At 45.0% G+C, this 19,740-nt stretch overlaps 1 protein-coding gene across 1 annotated transcript in view; it reads right to left on the reverse strand.

Annotated features, from left to right (window-relative positions):
• Window positions 1–15,586: 15,586 nt before the first annotated feature.
• Window positions 15,587–19,740, reverse strand: part of ABCA13 (ATP binding cassette subfamily A member 13) — a 181,454-nt gene continuing 177,300 nt past the window's right edge. Inside the window, exons 50-52 of the mRNA XM_031444992.2 lie at window positions 19,148–19,259; window positions 17,675–17,812; window positions 15,587–17,043 (exon numbers count right to left, since the gene is read on the reverse strand). Of these exons, the coding sequence (XP_031300852.2) occupies window positions 16,948–17,043; window positions 17,675–17,812; window positions 19,148–19,259 (346 nt within the window). The 3' untranslated portion in view covers window positions 15,587–16,947. The remainder of the gene's footprint in view (window positions 17,044–17,674; window positions 17,813–19,147; window positions 19,260–19,740) is intronic.

Below are 19,740 nucleotides of genomic sequence, written 5' to 3' on the forward strand. Positions count from 1 at the left end.
GAAAGATGGTCACGGAGGCCCAGCTCTCAGAGGGACTGGAGCCCAAGGCTGCAAGGTCCACAAACAGCCAACTCACCCCCCATCTTCAGAGCACCCTCTCCCCCACATCTACAAGTGGATTTTCCTGTAGGAATCCAGGAAGGATTTTAAACAAGAGGTATGCACAATATCAAAAAAAAATTAAAAGAGGAAGGAATAAAATTAGGAAATGCAGTTTCATTCAAAGGGAAGATGTCATAAAGTGTATCCCATAAGATCATATACGTTTGGCTGTCTTTGGAACACGGGTCTGGGCTTCCTAGAAGCCAGAGAGGATGGAAGATCTTCCCCAAGAGTATTTAGAGAGTCTCACTGCCAAGGTAAAGCAAATGCATGGGTTTCGATGTTACCAAAACAAGGCAACTTTCTCCACAAATAACGTCCCAGTGTCTTCATCGTGATTTATCTCGTCCTGTCCCCACAGTCTCCAAGGCTGCGATGCCAGTCTGCAAAAAAGACACGTCTCTTTTTTCTCCCCTACCATTAATGATAAGATACCCCAGCTTCTCAAGCTCTGATCATGTGTTGTTAGCATCCGGGGTCAGAATTTGCTCCTCGCAAGCCCTCCTTTTTCCTGCCACCAGTTCCCCACTCAGCATCTCAATTACTGTGGCTTTAAATTACAAGCAATAAAGTCCCTGTGAAAAGAGCAATTACCCCTCCAAGGTGTACTTTCCTGACAACTGCTAGGAAAAGGCAGAGGGACCCTTTATCAAGGCAGGGTCCTACATTCCATCACACCTGCACGGCACGTTTGCTTCTAAATTCCAGGCATCAATATTGCCCCATGGCTACGTCTTGGCCACGGCTCACATCGCATCGATTTTGCCGGAGGCACAGCAACGTAACGAAGGGAAAAAATAAACTGCTGAAGAAAGACGCCTTTTTGGATGGATTTCCATAGCAACAAGGAGACCCAACAGGGATTCGCAAGGAAGTTAAGGATCCCTTTTCCTGATACCGTCAATTCTCAGATAATTGCTTGGAAAGGATCATAGCGCAGACCTCTTTAAAGGGCCCTGGATGTCTTAAAACATGAGCGAAGAAAATGCTTTCCGTGCATATGACGATTTAACACGTGCATTTAAAAAGAATCGCTTTGTGTATAAACTCTAACTCTTCCAATGAGGGTCCCCTCCATTTGTCTTCCTTCCCAAGGACCTGTTAACATCTAAATCGGATTCCTCCTCTCGCAAATGTTGTGGGTGGAATTACTGGCGGTTTTCTGGCAAAGACACCTGTCGTTGGGTTTCGGTGCCATCACTGTGCTGTGATAATGAAATAGACCCTTCCTTCTATGTTCTGGGCTTTGCGTTAAGCACCTTTTGTGTGTGTGGGTGCCCCCCTCCCTCGGACCCCCTCCCGGGCTCACTGGCCACGTCAGCTCCTCTCATCCCGGTGCTTGTCCAGTTCTGCTCCGGGGGGACCCCGCACCCAGGCCACCCGTGGGGATCCTGACACGGAGCAGGTGCTCCCCAGAACAACTTCCTGAAGCAGCAATTCTGCTCAGCCTAAGGATGACACGATTTCTTAAGTACTTTCCTCAACTACATCACAGATCCCACCTTATTTATTAAAACATTTATTAAAAGACAAGTCGATTTCTACAGTAATTTTATAGCAATCTTTTTTAACATACATATATATATATATTTTCAGTTTTTTTCCATTATAGGTTTTTATAAGAAATTTAATATAGTTCCCTGTGCTGAACAGTAGGATCTTGTTGTTAATCTATTTTATATATAGTAGCACGTATCTGCTAATGCCAAACTCCTAATTTATCCCTCCCCCGCCCTTTCCCCTTTGGTAACCATAGTTTCTTTTCTATGCCCATGAGTCTGCTTTTGGTTTGTAAATAGAATTTGTATCATTTTTTTTAAGATTCCACATATAAGTGACATCATGTGATACTTGTCTTTCTCTATCTGACTTATTTCACTTACTATGATAATCTCTGGGTCCATCCACGTTGTTGCAAATGGCATTGCTTTATCCTTTTTATGGCTGAGTAGTATTCCATTGTATAAATACACCACATCTTCTTTATCCTGTCATCTGTCAATGAACATTTAGTTTGCTTCCATGCTTTGGCTATTTAAATACAGCTGCTATGAATATTAGGATGCATGCCTTTTTTTGAATTAGAATTTTTGTCTTTTCTAGATATATGCCCAGGAGTGGGATTGCTGGATCATACAGTAAGTCTATTTTTAGTTTTTTGAGGAACCTCCATACTGTTTTCCACCGTGGCTGCGCCAAACTACGTTCCCACCAGCAGTTTCTCCACATTCTGGATTTTTCTTTTTTACCTAATTTACCAGCGTTATAAGCACGTGTGATGCTTGAAGCTCTTTGATTATCTTTTTTTAATTAGTAGAAAAGAAATAGAAGCAACAGGCAAAAAAAAAAAAAGCAAACTGAACTCATAATTTTATGCTATATGTGAATATGGTAGATTTACTTTATTATAAAAATCTTTTTATCTGAGAAGACTTTATTTTTTTTTGCCATTTTCGCCACTTTATCAGATTGCAGAATGGTCAGCAATCACCATTTCGCATGATTTTTACTACGTTATCAGCTCAGCCTCCTGGAGCAAATGCATCTTCGGGGAATGCTACCCTTCTCCGAAGGTCACGTCGTAGCACCTGACGTCTTGTGCATGGCTTTTGTTCCAAAAGAGGTGGTTGGGGACAGGAGGGAGAGCCTGAGGCTGGAGCGCTTAATTAAGTTACTGAAGACCCCACGTTCGAGAAGTCACTGCTCAAAAAATGTGAAAATTTCCATTGCTCCTAACTCGTGTCCTTGCTCTCTTGGACCCACCATCTAAAGCTCCCCTTCCTGAGGGTTTTAAGGAGAAACAAAATAACAAAACCAGGCGGGCCGCTGGTCCTGGTTCTTCAAATAGGAGCCAATGTTCTGAAACCAAATTTCATTGGAGGTCCTCCTGCCTGATAAGCTGGATAAGGCTTGTGGTCAGAGAGAACGCAGGTCGAATTCCATCTTTCCCAGTCACCTGCGTGACCGCCAGCAATTCAGCAAGCTCTCTGAGGGTCAGGTTTTCTGCCATGGCTTCACTGGGTTGTGTCTCCTACTACATTGGGTCATTAAGGAAAACAACAACATTTAAGAATAAATATTTAATAACGCCATTTGCAGCAACATGGACGGACCTGGAGATGGTCATTCTAAGTGAGGTAAGCCAGAAAAAGAAAGAAAGGTACCATATGAGATCATCGTATGTGGAATCTAAAAATAGAAAAAAGGAAGAGATGAGTGAACTCATCTACAAACCAGAAACAGACTCACAGACATAGTAAACAATCTTACGGTTACTGGGGGAGGAGGGTGGGAAGGGATAAATTGGGAAATTGAGATTTGCAGATGCAAAATACTATATATACAATAGATAAACAGCAAGTTTCTTCCGTACAGAACAGGGAACTCTATCCAATACTTTGTAGTAACCTATGATGAAAAAGAATCTGAAAAGGAATGTATGTGTGCGCATGTATGACTGCGACATGATGCTGTGCGCCAGAAATTGACACAACGTTGTAAACTAACTACACTTTAAAAAAAAACTATGGAAAGTAAAATAAAAAAGAATAAATTTTAAACATGAGAGGTTGCATGCACGATGCATGTCTAAATGCAAAGCGAAATAATACAGAGAATGAAACTAGGAGACCCACAGACACGTTCAGATTTAGGCTATGCAACTCTCCAGGTGTCTGATCTTTGAAATCCTTCCTCTGTGTGCCTCTGTTTTCTCGCCAGTGAAATGGGTGTATTTGTATCTGTCCAGCTGGGCCACTGTAACATGGAAATAAGATAAAATAAAATGAGGCGCATGTGAACATCCCGGGACACGGTGGGTCCATAGCAAATGCTCACGAGATGATACACTTAGGAAAAAATATTGTTTCACAATATTTTGTGATCATTCCTGCTCCCAGAGAAGGGAACCTTTTTCAGACACTGACATACAGGTCTCAACTCTTGCCTCCTGAGTTCAGACATGTGTTTATTAAAGCAAAGTAAGGAGTGGAATTTCTCTTAGGTGTATGGTGTTCCCTCTGCCCCCAAGCCCATCTGTGCCAGCCACGATCTGGACGCTTGCCGACACTGCAAGGGTCGTCGCATCACATCAGACCAGTCGCTGCCCGTTTGCCGGATCCCTGTCCTCCGCTCCTAGCCAGGCTCTGGACCACAGAGGCCCTGGGAGCAGAAAAAGGTGAGCAGAGCTCCCCACCAGTGACGGCTAGTTTAGAATTCAGGAAGAGCCTACAATATATGCGTTTTTTCAGGTTTGGCCTCAACTTCCTTCCCAGCCCAAAATGCCAGGACAAACAAACAAACCAAAAATTTTATCTTTCTGAACAGATGGGATTACTTAAATCGGAAAGTACCCCATCCCAGCACAACAATGTACCTGCGAGAGGCGGCCACAGGCAGTGACCACATCCCACATTCAGGCCGAGCTGAGCTGAGCGCAGCGCAGCGCAAACAAACAAACATGCTCTTTCCGGCCACTTCGCAAAAAAAGCGTGAACGAGACTGATAAAAAGAGGAGTTTCCAGTGGCTCTCACTGCAGAAATAATTTTTATGGTAAAACTATGCAAAAAAAAAAAAAGAAAGAAAGAAAGAAAAAAAGCTTTCTTAGACAGACTTCTACATATGTAAACACTGGCAACCTCTGTGTTGCAATAAGAGATAAAGGCATTGAATGTCTGCTCCACACATTCTTTATTCAGTGAGAGTGAATTTTCAAGCCGCTCTGTTGGAAAACACTGTAGACAGAGCTTTTCCAGTGAAGCTGACCCTTGGCAAGGCTTTCCCTGCACGGAAACCTCTCCAAGCCCACACTGCCTGCAGCCAGGCCTCCCCCGAGGTGGGCAGCTGACTCTTTTGAATGCTAATATTTTTGGAAAGTCTGGATTCCTCCCTTGAGTCCCTGAGTCAGCTTTTCTCCCTGAGAAAAACTTCGTGGAAACGAATGTGCATTTCCTCTGACCTTTTTTTCATTCCAGCCACCTGACAGCTCTGATCTCAGCTTACACTAGAAGGGGTCCGTCCAGACTTCAACAGGATTCCACTTTCAATGAAGCGTCTTGGCTTTGTCCCTAAAAAAATTCCAGGAAAGGACTAAACCTGTGAAAATTGTGCTTGCTACAAATGCCTCATGAACCTCATGCCTTTTTGCTAACTTTATTCATTATATTAGGCTTTTGCAGACCCAATTTTTCTCTGCTAGGATTTTACTGTCTTTGGGGGAAATTTTAGTACCTAAAGGCTATATTGAAATGTCTATGTGAAGAAATTTGAATTAAATTTTCTATCCATTGTATAATGTGATTTTCATAAAAAGTAATTAGACTGGAGCTTGCTAAAGGAGGAATCAGGGAACCCTCCCTTCCATAACTGAGTGAACGCACACACGTACAGAATTGTAAGTCATCTGACGACAGAAGTGTAAATTTTCTATTTGGGGTAAGACAACCCTTTTGGCAACAAAGTGAATGCACTTCAAAATAATTTAAAGTGAATGATTCTCCAGTTGGTAATTCAGTGAAATTTTCCCATCTGAGAAATTCTGTGTGATGCATTTAAGAATCAGAATAATTAGGTCGGGAGAGTGTAGCTCAGTGGTAGAGGGGGCGATCAGCGTGCGCGAGGTTCTGGGTTCCATCCCCAGTCCCTCCATTAAAAAAAAAAAAAAGAATCAAAACAATTAAAATTTAAATGGGTCACACACCCTTCACTAGATGTCTCTATTTGGAAGCCTTCAGTGAAATTAAAAGAAGGCTAATTTCTAAATCAGCAGGATAGTGATAAAGGCACATATATGTTTGTGTGTACACATAATCTTTATAAAGTAAAAAAGATCAGTCAGGGTCCACCTGGTCACGCGTCCTCCAGAAGACATGATCATTTGCACGGCTCACGTGAGGACAGCAGACTAGTTTTAATGCACAAGCATTGACGTCTGTGCATCATGTGTGCAATTGTCTCATTGTCCAGAGCATGCTAAATGGGCAAGACCGGATTCAAAGGCACGGACGCAGAGAGTCGGTGCATACTGGGCTCCTTGCTTCAATCCCATGGCCGTGGTCAGAGCTCCATGGACCATGGGAATCTCTGCAAGAGGAGCCCAGAACGCTCAGATCACAGAGCATTCACCCAGTCTGTCACTCGGCAAGTGTTTACTACATGCAGTGGTTTGAATGTGCCTCCCACCTGAATTTTATGTCCAGCTGGAGCCTCAAATCTTGTTTGCGGGTGGGGTCTTTACAGGTGTGATTGGTTAAGATGAGATCGTCCTGGATGGACATGACTGGGATCCTTGGAGGAGGAAGAGAGGATGCAGACACACCGGGAAAGGCGCCCTGTAACCATGGAGACAGAGACTAGTAAACAGAAACTTGACAGACTGGCCGTCATTCAAAAGTCCACAAACGATAAATGCTGGAGAGGGTGTGGAGAAAAGGGAACTCTCCTGCACTGCTGGTGGGAATGCAGTTTGGTGCAGCCACTGTGGAAAACAGTATGGAGATTCCTCAAAAAACTAAAAATAGACTTACCCTATGATCCAGCAATTCTGCTCCTGGGTATTTATCCTGAGGGAACTCTAATTCGAAAAGACACTTGCACCCCAATGTTCACTGCAGCACTATTTACAATAGCCAAGACATGGAAACAGCCTAAATGTCCATTGTCAGATGACTGGATAAAGAAACTGTGGTCTATTTATACAATGGAATACTACTCAGCCATGAAAAAGAATAAAATAATGCCATTTGGAGCAACATGTGTGTCCCTGGAGAATGTCATTCTCAGTGAAGTAAGCCAGAAAGAGAAAGAAAAATACCATATGGAGATTACTCATATGTGGAATCTAAGAAAAAAATGAGACCAATGAACTTGTTTACAAAACAGAGACAGACTCACCAGCATAGAAAACAAACTTGTGGTTACTAGGGAAGAAAGCGGAGGTGGGGAGGGATAAACTGGGAGTTCAGGATTAGCAGACCAACATCACTATACATAAAATAAACAAAGAACAAGGTCCTACTGTACAGCACAGGGAACTATATTTAATATGTTATAATAGCTTATAATAAGAAAGAATATGAAAAGAAATACACATATATGTATGTATAACTGAATCACCATGCTGTACACCAGAAATTAACACAACATTGTAAACAGACTATATTTCGATCAAAAAATAAATAAATAAATTCTATGAAAAAAATAAAATAAACAAATACTTGGGGCAAGTCAGGGTGGTTGGGAAACTAAATGTCCATCAACAGATGGCTGGATAAAGAAGCTGTGGTCTATTTATACAGTGGAATACTACTCAACCATGAAAAAGAATAAAATAATGCCATTCGGAGCAACATGGGTATCCAGAGAAGACACGGGCAAAGATTCCAGGGTGAAGATGTGCCCGGAATGGTCAAGGAGGTGCTGACCACGTGAGCAGGTGAGCATGGTGGCCCCCTGTGCAATGAGAAGCCAGGAGAGCAGACACAGCAAATTTTATCCCTTTGCTTCTTTGCCCTTTTACTTCCTCTCTTGTGCAGATTGATTAATTCAGGAGAGAAATCTTGAGACAAAGGGGACTATGCCTCAGAGTGGAAGAGAAGAGCTGTTTTAGATTGAATAGCTCCTGCTTTGAGCTGCAGCTCAACTGTTTCCTCCGTAATTCAGTGAAGACCATTTTTTAATGACGCATCTGTAAAACAGACAGAATGACCCCTTCCGGACAGTGTTGCGGGGAAGACCAGACCAGTTAAGACAGATAAAATTGTCTGCCAGGCTTCTTTTCCTCCGAAGCCTCAACGACTCTTCCTTCCTCCGTTCAAATGATCCTGTCGTGCTGCTAGATGACTTCTTAAAATTGCTTAAGGTTTAAAAAGGAAAAGGAGCCAGTGTTGGCGCAGGACAAATTGAGAGTTTCTTAAAAGCAGTCGGGTACGTAATTGAAAACTAATTGCATGTTCTCATCCATATGCATGCAAAACAATTTGCATCGCCTCATTACTTAAAAGCAGCGTCAAGCGGAGGCTGTGGCCAGAATCTACTTGAGGCTCATTCTTCTGAGAAAATTCATGCAAAATGGAGCTGAATGCTTTAGATCCAGGAAACTTTTTTTTTTGAAACACCCTAAATCCTGCAATAACGTGTGTTTTGATTTTGGCTTCAGATTAAGATAAAGCCGTGTTAGCGTTAATTATATCCACATTTTCCTTCATAACAGAACTCCAGGCTGAAGAGTATTTCCCTTAGACAACTCAGGGTTCAAACGAACTTGCATTGAAACCTTTGTGACTGTAGGATCAGCTGTTCCAGGATTATGCCCGGTTCTGAAGAAATGAAGAGAACTGAATGGAAGGCAAGGAGCAGGATTGCAGAACGTTGTCACTGCGGTATTCAAGCCCGTAACCCGGGTCACACCTGCACTGGATGCTTTCACGTAAGTTTTGCTGCTGAATTTAGATGCAATTCAAACAGCATCCTCTACTCAGATGTCGTATTTACTCAGCTTCTAAGATATCCCGTCGGTTGCCATAAAGTGGGATTCGCTGTGCCTTCCTGTTTGGAAAGCCCTGGTATTCCTACGATCAGATTTTTATTTCCCTCTATCAAAGTGACATTTACAGAGGAACCAGATTTGACTTCCCACCTTTAAAGAATTAAAAGAACGGGGAAATACATATAAAGCAATGGTTTGCAGACATGGTAGATCCCTGAGGGAAGAAAAGCAAAGGGTCTAATTGCCCCTGCTTCCTCTCTAGAGAGGAATTCGGGGTCACGGGAGCAGAAGGAGGAAGGCAGATGGAGCCCAGTGGTTGCCTGGATGTCAGGAGACGGAGCTGGGAGTTTGGGGGCCACAAGAGCTGGAGATTGCAGGGCAAAGACCCACCGAGGAGAGAGGGACTGGGTGCGTGGGCTCCAGAATTTGCAGGGGGACCCGCAAGCAGTTAGCAGAGTGATAACCCACATAAGGAAGGTGGCTGAAGCCTGGGGGACAGCCACCCAAAAGGAGCAGGTGGAACCCCCTGCAAAGATCACTCACTCTGGGACGGTTCGTGTGTCCATGGTACCAAGTGGAAAAAAGCATCGTGACACACAGGGGATGGGGAAGGGCAGCCCCATGGGACAGTTTGGCTTCAGTAATGGGGACAGTACATCCCACACTAAATGCTGATCTGGTTCAGCCTCATAAAGCTGAAAAACAAGTCTCAAAACATATCACAATGTTTCAAAGTCACTTGACTGAGTAAAGATGAAGAATTGTTCAAAGCGAAGGGAGATGACAAAACTCAAGAAAGCAAAATTACATTGTCGTCGGGCACCTAATTAAACATCTTCAGACATGGGAAGAGGCGTAAAAATCAATCAAAGCTGATCTAAAAAGAGGACGCCGGTGACAGAGTTATGGTGCCGGGGATTTCTTCCCCTCATTATAACTTTATTTGATATATTCGAGAAGGGGGAACACGGCAGAGTACACGACGTAGAAGACATAAAAAAAATACAGCCCAAATTGGATTTCTGGAAATGAAAACTAGAGACCGAGATGAAACATGACTGGATAAGAGGAATTGCGGGTGACTGCTCAGCACGGAGGGGGATAGGTTAGCAAACGTGAGGACGTCGCCGTCAAAATATGCAAAAATAAACCCAAGACGACTGAAAACAGAGGAGCACCAGTGAGCAGACGTGGCGTGTCTCAGTGTTTAGATGGTTCTAATTGCATGATTGATGCCAGACATCCCAAGAGGCAACTAACTTAAATCTGGTCGTAGGAAACACACATATATGCACAGTTAATGTAAACGCATGGCAATCGAGGCAAATGCAGAGAGGTGATCATTTCTGAGAGGTAAAGAAAGGCTTAAAAATTAGGGTGATAACCATGTGGGACTTTAAGTAACAGTGGGAACACTGTTTTGGACAGAATGTTCATGTCTCCCCAAAATCCATGTGTCGAAGCCCTAACCCCCCAGGGTGACAGTATTTGGAGACGGGGCCATTACAGAAGGAAAGTTAAATGAGGTCACAGTGCAGCAGGGAATAACAAATGTGACTCCGTATCAGATCTGTTCCTCTGGCTCTAACCCTGCGTCCTGTTTCCTGTGCTGAGTCGTGCTGGCTCTGCACCTTTTGTAACAGAATGTTGCCTCGAGCCTGAAACAGACTGGACAGCTCATTCTCAAGGCTCTGGCTTTTAAGGGTGTAACACTTTTCCGTACATACAGAGATAAAAAGTTGTAGAACAGAGACTAACACTTGCCTTGTGGGAGGTTTGCAGGGGCACCATGACCTGACCCATGGGGACAGATGCAACAACAAAGGATTCCTGCAGCAAGAAGTTTGCAACAACCAACCACACCCCCTCCCCTTTTTTGTATAAAAGTAGCCTGAATTCTGACTTGGGGAAGATGGTTCTCCAGGACGTTAGTCCCCCATCTTCTCGGTCTGCTGGCTTTCCAAATAAAGTCGCTGTTCCTTGCCCCAGCACCTCGTCTCCTGACGTAGTAGCCTGTTGTGCGGTGAGCAGAACGAGCCTGGACGTGGTAACAAGCTGTGTGGAGGGACACAGCTCATCACAGGGGTGATAACTCGGACACACAAGGTCCCCTGGCGGTGGGCAGACTCTGAGCCAGACATGGTCTTCGGGGCCCGATCATGCCATTGGAACACGTTCTGCAGACTCCATGCGGTCTTACATGCAGGGCAGAGGGTGTTTAGGTATTTCTAAAGCATCTTGAGCAGAAGCAGGCCGAGTACAACACCCTGCTCCTCTTGCAGAGGCTTTGTTTCTGAATCACCTGGATTCAACACGTTAGAGTCCATAATTCAGCACTTAATTTTTGTGATAAGTTATGGCTGCAAAGTTTTTAACATCCAGCAGCTCGCATTTGTTCATTTCTCCCGTTCATCCGCAAACCAATGATAAGACTGACCTGTAAGGCTTTCTTGAAATCCAGGAACTCAGAGACAGAAGAATAACCCATGGTGCGCTCATGCTCTGTACGTGTCGTTTGGCGGGGTTTGCTCTCAGTCTCATTGGCACTTGTTCTTCCTGGCTTAATGTATCGCAGAGCCCTGCCTTTGCCACGCGCTCCACGGCGGAGTCCGCAACCTTCAAGTCTCAGCTGTCATCACCCACCCTTCAGACAGCCTCCCCTCTTCAACTCCGCTAGGTTACATCCCACTGACCTCACAGCAGCTGCCACTTTTCCTTCAAAGGAGTCATGTGCTTACGCCTGAAACTTATACAATGTTACACAGCAACTTCATCTCAATAAAAAGGAAGGAAAAACTAACGTATGTATCACTGACAGTCAAAATGTGTCTCTTCTTCAACTTAAAAAACTAAAAATAGACTCACCCTATGACCCAGCAATCCCATTCCTGGGTAATATATCTGGAGGAAACTCTTAATTCAACACCTGCACCCCAATGTTCACAGCAGCACTATTTACAACAGCCAACACATGGAAACAGCCTAAATGTCCATTGACAGGTGACTGAATAAAGAAGTTGTGGTATGTTTATACAATGGAATACTACTCAGCCATAAAAAAGGATAACATAATGCCATTTGCAGCCACATGGAGGGACCTGGAGATGGTCATACTGAGTGAAGTAAGCCAGAAAGAGAAAGATAAATATCATATGATATCACTTACATGTGGAATCTAAAAAATATGACACAAATGAACTTATTTACAAAACAGAAACAGACTCACAGACATGGAGAACAGACTTATGGATACTATGAGGTAACGGGGGCAGAAAGGGATAAATTGAGAGTTCAACAATTGCACCTGTTGGGGAGGGATGGAAATGTGAGCTGTCTTGATTGTGGTGGTGGTTTCATGGGTGTAGACATCTATCAAAATTCATCAAATTGTACATCTGAAATATGTGTCTCTGAGTCTGCTGTCTTGCAGGGTATTCATGGCAGGGCACACCAGGGACAACATTGGACAACGTTCATTTTCTGGTGTGGCTACTATTTTCCGGAAGGAATCCTGATCCCTCGCTGTTCCCTAAGATATACCCCCCACTTCATCTGTTTTCAAGTATTTCACAGAGTTTTTCACATTACTGTCCTCTGGGTTTTTATTTCTATCTGTAGATACGCCCCACTACATTTGCTAATATTGTCTCCTGCTGTTTCTCCCTGTGATTTGCCGATTCAATTAGGCTTCTTAAAGATGGCATCACGATCCTCAAAGTGAGGGAAACAGAAGCCCAAGGAAACAAAATATAGGAGGGAGATAGTCACACTCGAGCTGGATGGCGGGTCAGACCAGCTGATGTCCAGCCAGTGACCTTCCCCCGACACGCTGCCTCGTGGCCCCCTGCCCTTGGACCCCGATTCAGATCAAATAGCCAAGCTGGCATGTGATGACGGCTGGGCAGAGCGAGCCCCGGTACGACTCTGAGGGTGGATTTGAGCAGGTGGAGGGGATGACACTCTCACCCCTACATCCCAATATTCAACGAACAAACCCACAAACTAAATACCCCACCACGATGTGGCAGCAGACGGAACTCACTGACCGTGGCTTTGTGGGACACAAACGCCCCAGCAAACATGGTCTTCAAAACGGTGTCTTCTCCTTGCAAGAAAGATTCGCTCGTGAAATTTCTAGATGTCTTAAAGCCAGTGAACTTTGCTGGGTTCAAGATGTGCACTTAACTCAGGAGACTCATTTTTTTTTCCTTAAAACATTTTCACGTAAACAAAAATGTGATCCATTTACTGATAAGATAGTGAAACTCCTTCTTGGCAATGACAAGCAATAACAAATAATTAACAAATACACTTTTGACTTCCTGAAGCAGCTGAGAACCCTCTCCAGCAGGAGGAATGTGCGCATTAAAGCTCTCTGTAGGGATTCTCGCTGGGAGGCGATGGCAATGCTATTTATTTAGCCCAAATGGAAAACATCCATAAAATGCATTCTGTTCCTTCACTCAGTTTGACAAGAATGTTTACAAATACAGATGGACTCTGATCTACAGACGTTGACACACTGCTCCGATCCTAAATGCTGCAATACTATTAGGACCTGGATGGCTCGAAGGCAGTCACGTGATCTGACATCACCTAGTTTACACAACTTGCTCCCAAAACTGCTTTCATTCTGTTCTCGTGGGAAATGACCACAAACCTGATGTGCTCCTGTAGTGGAAATCACTGGCTGTCTAGCCCACATCTCCTTTGTTCTCACATAGAATCAAAGCCCTCGTTTCATTTTACGGCCACAGCTAAAACTGTATTGCCCGGACGTTCGCAGCTAAGTTACAGCCACGTGATTATCTGGCCAACGTCATCCGATCCTAAATATGTCGGCTGGACTGCCAGGAGATCTCTTTAAACGGTGTGCTTTTCCCCCTCCTTAATCCAATTTATCTTTTTGTTTTATTGATGTATTGTCAATTTACAGTGTATTAATTTCTGGTGTACAGCATAGTGATTCACTTACACTTTTTCATATTCTTTTTCACTATAGATGACTACAAGACATTGACTATATTTCCCTGTGCTGTACAGCAGGATGTTGTTGTTTATCTCTTTTATATACAGTAGTGTGTGTCTGCAAATACCGAACTCCCAATTTATCCCTCTCCACTCCTTTTCCCACCCTGGTAACCATCAGTTTGTTTTCTATGTCTGTGAGTCTATCTCTGTTTTGTAAATAAGATCATTGGTGTCATTTTTTTCTATTCCACATATAAGTGATCTCATACGGTATTTTTCTTTCTCTGTCTGGCTTACTTCACTTAGAATGACATTCTCCAGGTCCAACCATGTTGCTGCTAATGGCATTATTTTATCCTTTTTTATGGCTGAGTAGTATTCCATTGTATACATATACCACAGCTCCTTTATCCAGTCATCTGTCGATGGACATTTATGTCATTTCCATGTCTTGGCTGTTGTAAATAGTGCTGCTGTGAACATTGGGGTGCAGGTGTCTTTTTGAATTAGAGTTCCCTCTGGATATATGCCCAGCAGTGGGGTTGCTGGATCCTAGGGTAACTGTTTTAATTTATCTGTTGTTGCTGCTGTGCACATTGTGCTAGCCAGGGCTCCACAGCCACCCTGGAGCATGAAGGAAACTCTGCAGACGGCGGGGCTGGTTTCCTGATGTCTCAGGAACCATTACAACAGCTTCCTCCAGAGTAACAGGCAAACATCGTAAATATTGCTGATCTGCTCTAATATTCCCTTAAAACCCACAAATATCCTCTTCCGATCCTCTATCCATACAGGCCCATCCGGATGGTAAGGATTTCATGAAGTCACCCTCGGTTAGAGAGCAGGGTGTGCTCCCTGCCTGCGGACCTCACCTCCCCACCCTGTCTGCCTGCCTGCTTCTCAGGGACAAAGACTGTGGCTTTTTCGCTGGCGTCTGCCACCCCGTTTCCAGTCCCCACCATCCATCCACGTGCTTAGAATGGGCTCAATGTCATTAACCAGAAGAATGATCGCACACACGTGTCTCCCGAAAGGGCTCTGAACTAAACAAATGTGTGGAAATCCGTTGAAACATACCATGCCCACGCCACACCCAAAACCACAGATCAAAGCAGCCGAAGTGGAAAACACGGTCAAACCTGTTGGGAAATTTAAAATGTCTGTACACCCCACCCGCCTTGGGTAGGAGAATGTGCGATGAAGCTCAAGTGTTCACGTCAAACTCAAGGACCCCACGTAGTGGGGGAGGGGGTGTGTGGTGCCTGCACCTCATGTGATGGTCAGGAGGGACCGTGTTGAGCTATTTTTCAATCCATACCCCCCCAACCAAGCTAACTCTAAGCACAAGGCCCTCACTCCTTGCTGGTGTAAACATATGCATCTTGTTGGCTTTTTGCACACTTGATTTTGCGTGATGGCTTCAATACATCGTCTGTTTATAGACTACATAATGAAAGCCAGGTTAGTAACAGAGGAATTCTCATTGCTATGTCTGCTTTATAAAGTTCTCCACTCAGAACGCTTCCAGAAAGAGGCAGGTTGTTTAAAGTCTCAGTTGTGTGGCCTTAAGCCCACAGGTCTTAAGACAAACGTTGAACTCCAAAGGCACACGCCATCTGCGTGGCTTGTAAATGTAACGACATTTTCAGTGTTAACATGAGGCTTGACCTTTTTGCGTCCGGTCTTCTGGGACATGGCGTTTCAGCACCTTGGGTTTCTCTGTCTCTGCCTGTTTGTCGCTCAGAGGCACACCTCGACGCGCAGGCTTCAAGCACACAGCAGCTCAAAGACAAGGAGAGAATTTTTAAGAGCAGAACATAGCAGAGCAAAACTCAATTAAATCTTAAGCTTCTGAAGCTTTAAAAGATCTAGCGTGGTTTCATTTCCTCCTCAGCAACGTTCAGTTAAATCCTTAAAGATGCCAGGAGGTACTCCGGCAAGAACACAGCGCCTTTCCGAGAATCAGGCCCAGTTAAAACACATCTCATTTATCCACTGCGGCAGAAACGTATTCGCGTTTCACAAATTTTCTTTATTGATTCGACAACAACAAAAGATTACATCTTCCATTTTGACAATGAGACGATCTTAGAATTGGGGCGGAAAAAAAATCATAAAAGCCTGAATTGGAACGTCTTTAAGAAAGCATAATTCACATCATACAGGTGAATCAGAATCGTTCAGTCAAAACGGCCTGTGATTCCAGGCTTCCTCCTGACCGTTTAGAAACATCTCTAACGCAGGGTGACGTCCGGGAGAGATACAGCCAAATGAAATCTGATGTTAGCGAAGAAACGTCCCAAGAAAGCGTTTGCCTCTGATCGCAAGCTACTGTTAACTCAGAAACTTCAGTGAGTAAAGTTAAATTTTAAAATGAAATCAGTGCAGCCCTCCATGGGGGGGGGGGGCAGAAAAAAACGTTATTCAAAGAAGGCTGAGAAATATTTCAACTCAGAAATGCCTGACTGGAAGCTCTTTTGAGTCACAGACACAGACAGGTGCTGGGCATCAGAAACCAGCGTGGGGGCCTTGTGGACACCCAGACTGCGGACCTCCCACCCCGGAGTCTGGGACTCTGTCCAGCCTGCTCCCAGGAGATGCTGGTGCCCCTGATATGGAAACACCAAAAACCACTGGCTCCGAATAATTTTAAGAATAGTAAACATAAATCCAAATGAATAAAAAGAAAAATATATCTACACCTTGTATTTCTTTCTATATTGCCTTAAATATACAATCTGTGAAATTCTAGTAAAACTTTTTATGAATGATACAGAGTACCCAGTTCGATTTATTTAATTTTGCTAAAGTTTCGACTAAAAAACTCATTATTTTTTTTTAAAAAAAAGCATCTTTTGTAGGGAAAAAATGGCATTTTTAAATATCATCCCATTTAATGCCATCCAGGATTAAGCAAAGCGTGATTTTTAACTCATTGAATTGTGAATTGTTATTTAGACACATGCAAACATGATTTGGTAAAAAGAAGACAAAAATAGTACTTTTCCTTATGCAATACGTTAGGAAAGGTTTTAACCTCGGGGGCTTCAGTCTCCTTAAAAGGAAAGTGAGCTATTCGGCATGGCCAGCCTCCGACAGCCTTTCCAGCTCCAGGACGTCCCAGCCTGACCGCTGTCCGTTTGTTCACGCCCTGTCACACGAGCCTGGCCCCCACCCTGGCTTGGCAGACAGAGGCAGTGTGTCGGAGCAGCTCCCCAAAAGTCTGCAGAGAGGAACGGCTTTCCAGCTTGTCGGTAATTAATTAACAAAGAGTTTCCAGGTAGAAAATGAAGGAGAGCAGGAAAGTTGACTGCCTGCCGCGTGTTCTCCGGTGCCTCGCACCCCTTTGATCTCGGAGAATTAATTACAACAAAGGACAACACAGTGTTTAGATGGGCAGGTGCTGCGGGCGGTCGCGGTCAGAGGCTGGATCCGCAGAAGGTGGCGGAGTTTGCTGCTGCTCGGTGGCAAAATTAATAAAAACCTGAGAGAAATGATGGAGAGAGTTGTTGGCTTGTAAGAAAACTCAGCTATCTGCTCGCAACTTTTATAAGGGACATCGTCGCAAAGCACTGCCCGATGTTTCCCTAAAAATCACAAGTCATTCGTTCATACCATCCTCTCCTAAATCAGCATCCACAGGTAAGTCTTCCGAGCTCCCAACTCTAGGAATGATAAACCTTCCTGGACAATTAATAAATGGCCAGCGAATTCTCAACGCCTTAAGCATGGCTTTAGACTGAATGTTGGATTGAATTTCGCCTTCCGGTACCCCCCAAGAAACCAGGCACTTTTCTTCCCCAAGTCGGCTATCCCTCCGTGACAGTGGGGGCCCTTAAATCATTCCAGGGGTGGTCGGTAAAGTGAGGACAGGAAGCCTCATGGGGCCCGACTTGCCTCCTCACCCGAACGCCCAGTGGGACTATGAACAGATGGAAGCCCCGTTGCGTGGAGCGCACGCAATAAACAGACCTCCTCGTGCTCCCCGTCTGCATCAAAACTTTGTGAAATTAAACAATGATCAATAAAAGAAACGGCGACCCCAAGAAGCAATCTGGAGTCGATCTCAACAACACAGCGAAACGCGGCTCACTGACTCCTTCAAGGTCCCCTACCTGCTCCAAACTGGTTTGGGTGATGAAGTAATGTCTGATCTTCAAGACGTTTTTATGGTTCTCTAGAACTTTGAACAGGTCAGCCAGACAGCCCCGTCTTTTCGGCACATCGTATTCCAATAGATTATGGCGCTGCCCCTAAAAGAAAAAAAAAGTGTTTTGCATCATGTGAGTGAGCAATTGCCAAAGAAAACGGATCACCTTCTATTTAACGGCCAGATAAATTATCTTTTTTTCAAACCACACACAAATACAAGCTAAGTGTGTGCGTGTCTGTTGTGAGTCCCCAGGGAATGCATGTTGACTGCAAGTCACCAGGAAGGAGGCAGACGGGAGGGGGGCAGCTGTCTTTCTGGCCCTTGATGCCAACGCCTTTCGACAAGCACGGGGGAGACCTCACAGAGGGGCGCGAAGTGCCTGGGGACAGCTGGGAGTGGGGGGTTGCGTGGCATAAGAGAAATGCAGGAGGTGTCTGGACTTGACGCTCCGGCTCCCAGCCGTGCTCACCATTAGCTGGAAAGATATTTGACTGTCCCAGGCCTCACTGTCACAGGTGCAAACGGAGATGCCAGGGACTGTTCCGTAGGGTCGTTCAGGGTGGTCCTTGAGCCTGAACACCTGTGGCTTGGACAGCCTACTTCTGACCCAGTAGGATTTTACTCAACGGTGGATGTTCAAAGAGACAGGCAGTCGCCACTCTCAGGAAGGACTACAACTGCCAGAAGCCACGACAAGCTAGAATCACGGGAGATCTGCAGACGGTGCTCCTGGGACGTGAACGTGCACAGGGAGCCCCGGGTCACCTGGCTAAGGGGCGGCTTTGGACTCAGCAGGCTGGGACTCGGATTCTGCAGGTCTAAGCCGCTCCCAGGTGACGGAGACGTGGCCGGCTCAGGGACCACACGTTGCGCCAAGTTTGTGGAAGGCGACAATCTCAGGCGTGGGGCACGTCTTGAGAAATAACACTGGAACCACCCACTTACAAACCCCCCAGCAAAGACACGGGAGAAATCTAATTTCGTCCTCTCCCATCCTGACCACAGCGGAGTTGTGGGTGATGGGGCTGGGTCCCCAGAAAACGGCGGGTTGAGTAACCAGCCAGAGGTGGCCAAGCAGGCGTGTCGTCTTCGGGGAGATGGAGGGACAGCCACCGTCCTGGCTATTTTAGGGGGAGGTGTGGCCTGTACTTTGCCAAGAGGCCAAGTCGATAGGCAACATCTTCTGACAGCACAGAATTAAAACAAGGAGCGGGGGAGGGTGTAGCTCAGTGGTCGACCACGTGCTTAGCACACACAAGGTCCTGGGTTCAAGAGTAAATAAATAAACCCACTTTCCTCCCTCCCCCCCAAAATAAATACAATAAATAAATAAAAATAAATTTAAAACGAAAGAGTTAAAGCAAGGAAAAGACAAGTGCATTTGTAAGATCTTTTTAGCTGAAGACAGAGACGGAGCGCCCAGTCTTAGCACTACCTTAAACTGCAATCCTGGGAAACAGAGCGTCAAGCAGTCACAAACGGCAGCGTGTTCATTCTGACTTGCCTCCTCGCGGAGCCAGACCTTCACTGTGTAGCCTTCACCGAACCTGGGAGTTGAATTAAAGGAAAAAAAAAAATCACGGTTACTATTGCGTGGACCCAAGATGGGCACGTTCCAAGTCCATATTCACAGGAAGGCGGTATGAAGAAAGTGTTCCAAATTGCTGGAAGATTTCGTAGTCTGAAAAATCTGACACTCAGGAATTCATTACAACCCGGCTCTGCCACTGGCTGTCCTTCACGGACACGGGCGCCGACGTGCCGTTTTACCCGATTAGCACATCGTGGCGTCAGCACCTCTCCCGTGAAAGACGGGAAGTGAGGAGGTGGCCTGTGATAGCGAGGTGCTGGGTTATGCATCACAGAGAACCGCTCCAGAGATCTGGGTGGAACGGAAAATTCTCATAAGCTCCAGGACTTTCTTTAATCCTTTCAAGCTTTGTTTTGTTTATGCCTGAAGAGCAGCCCCGTCTTCCCTCCCCCATCCCCGAAACTGTCCTGGTGAACTTCGGACTATAAACTCCATGC

This window comes from Camelus dromedarius, chromosome 35 (genome assembly GCF_036321535.1).
Source record: "Camelus dromedarius isolate mCamDro1 chromosome 35, mCamDro1.pat, whole genome shotgun sequence".
NCBI classification, from domain to species: Eukaryota; Metazoa; Chordata; class Mammalia; order Artiodactyla; family Camelidae; genus Camelus; species Camelus dromedarius.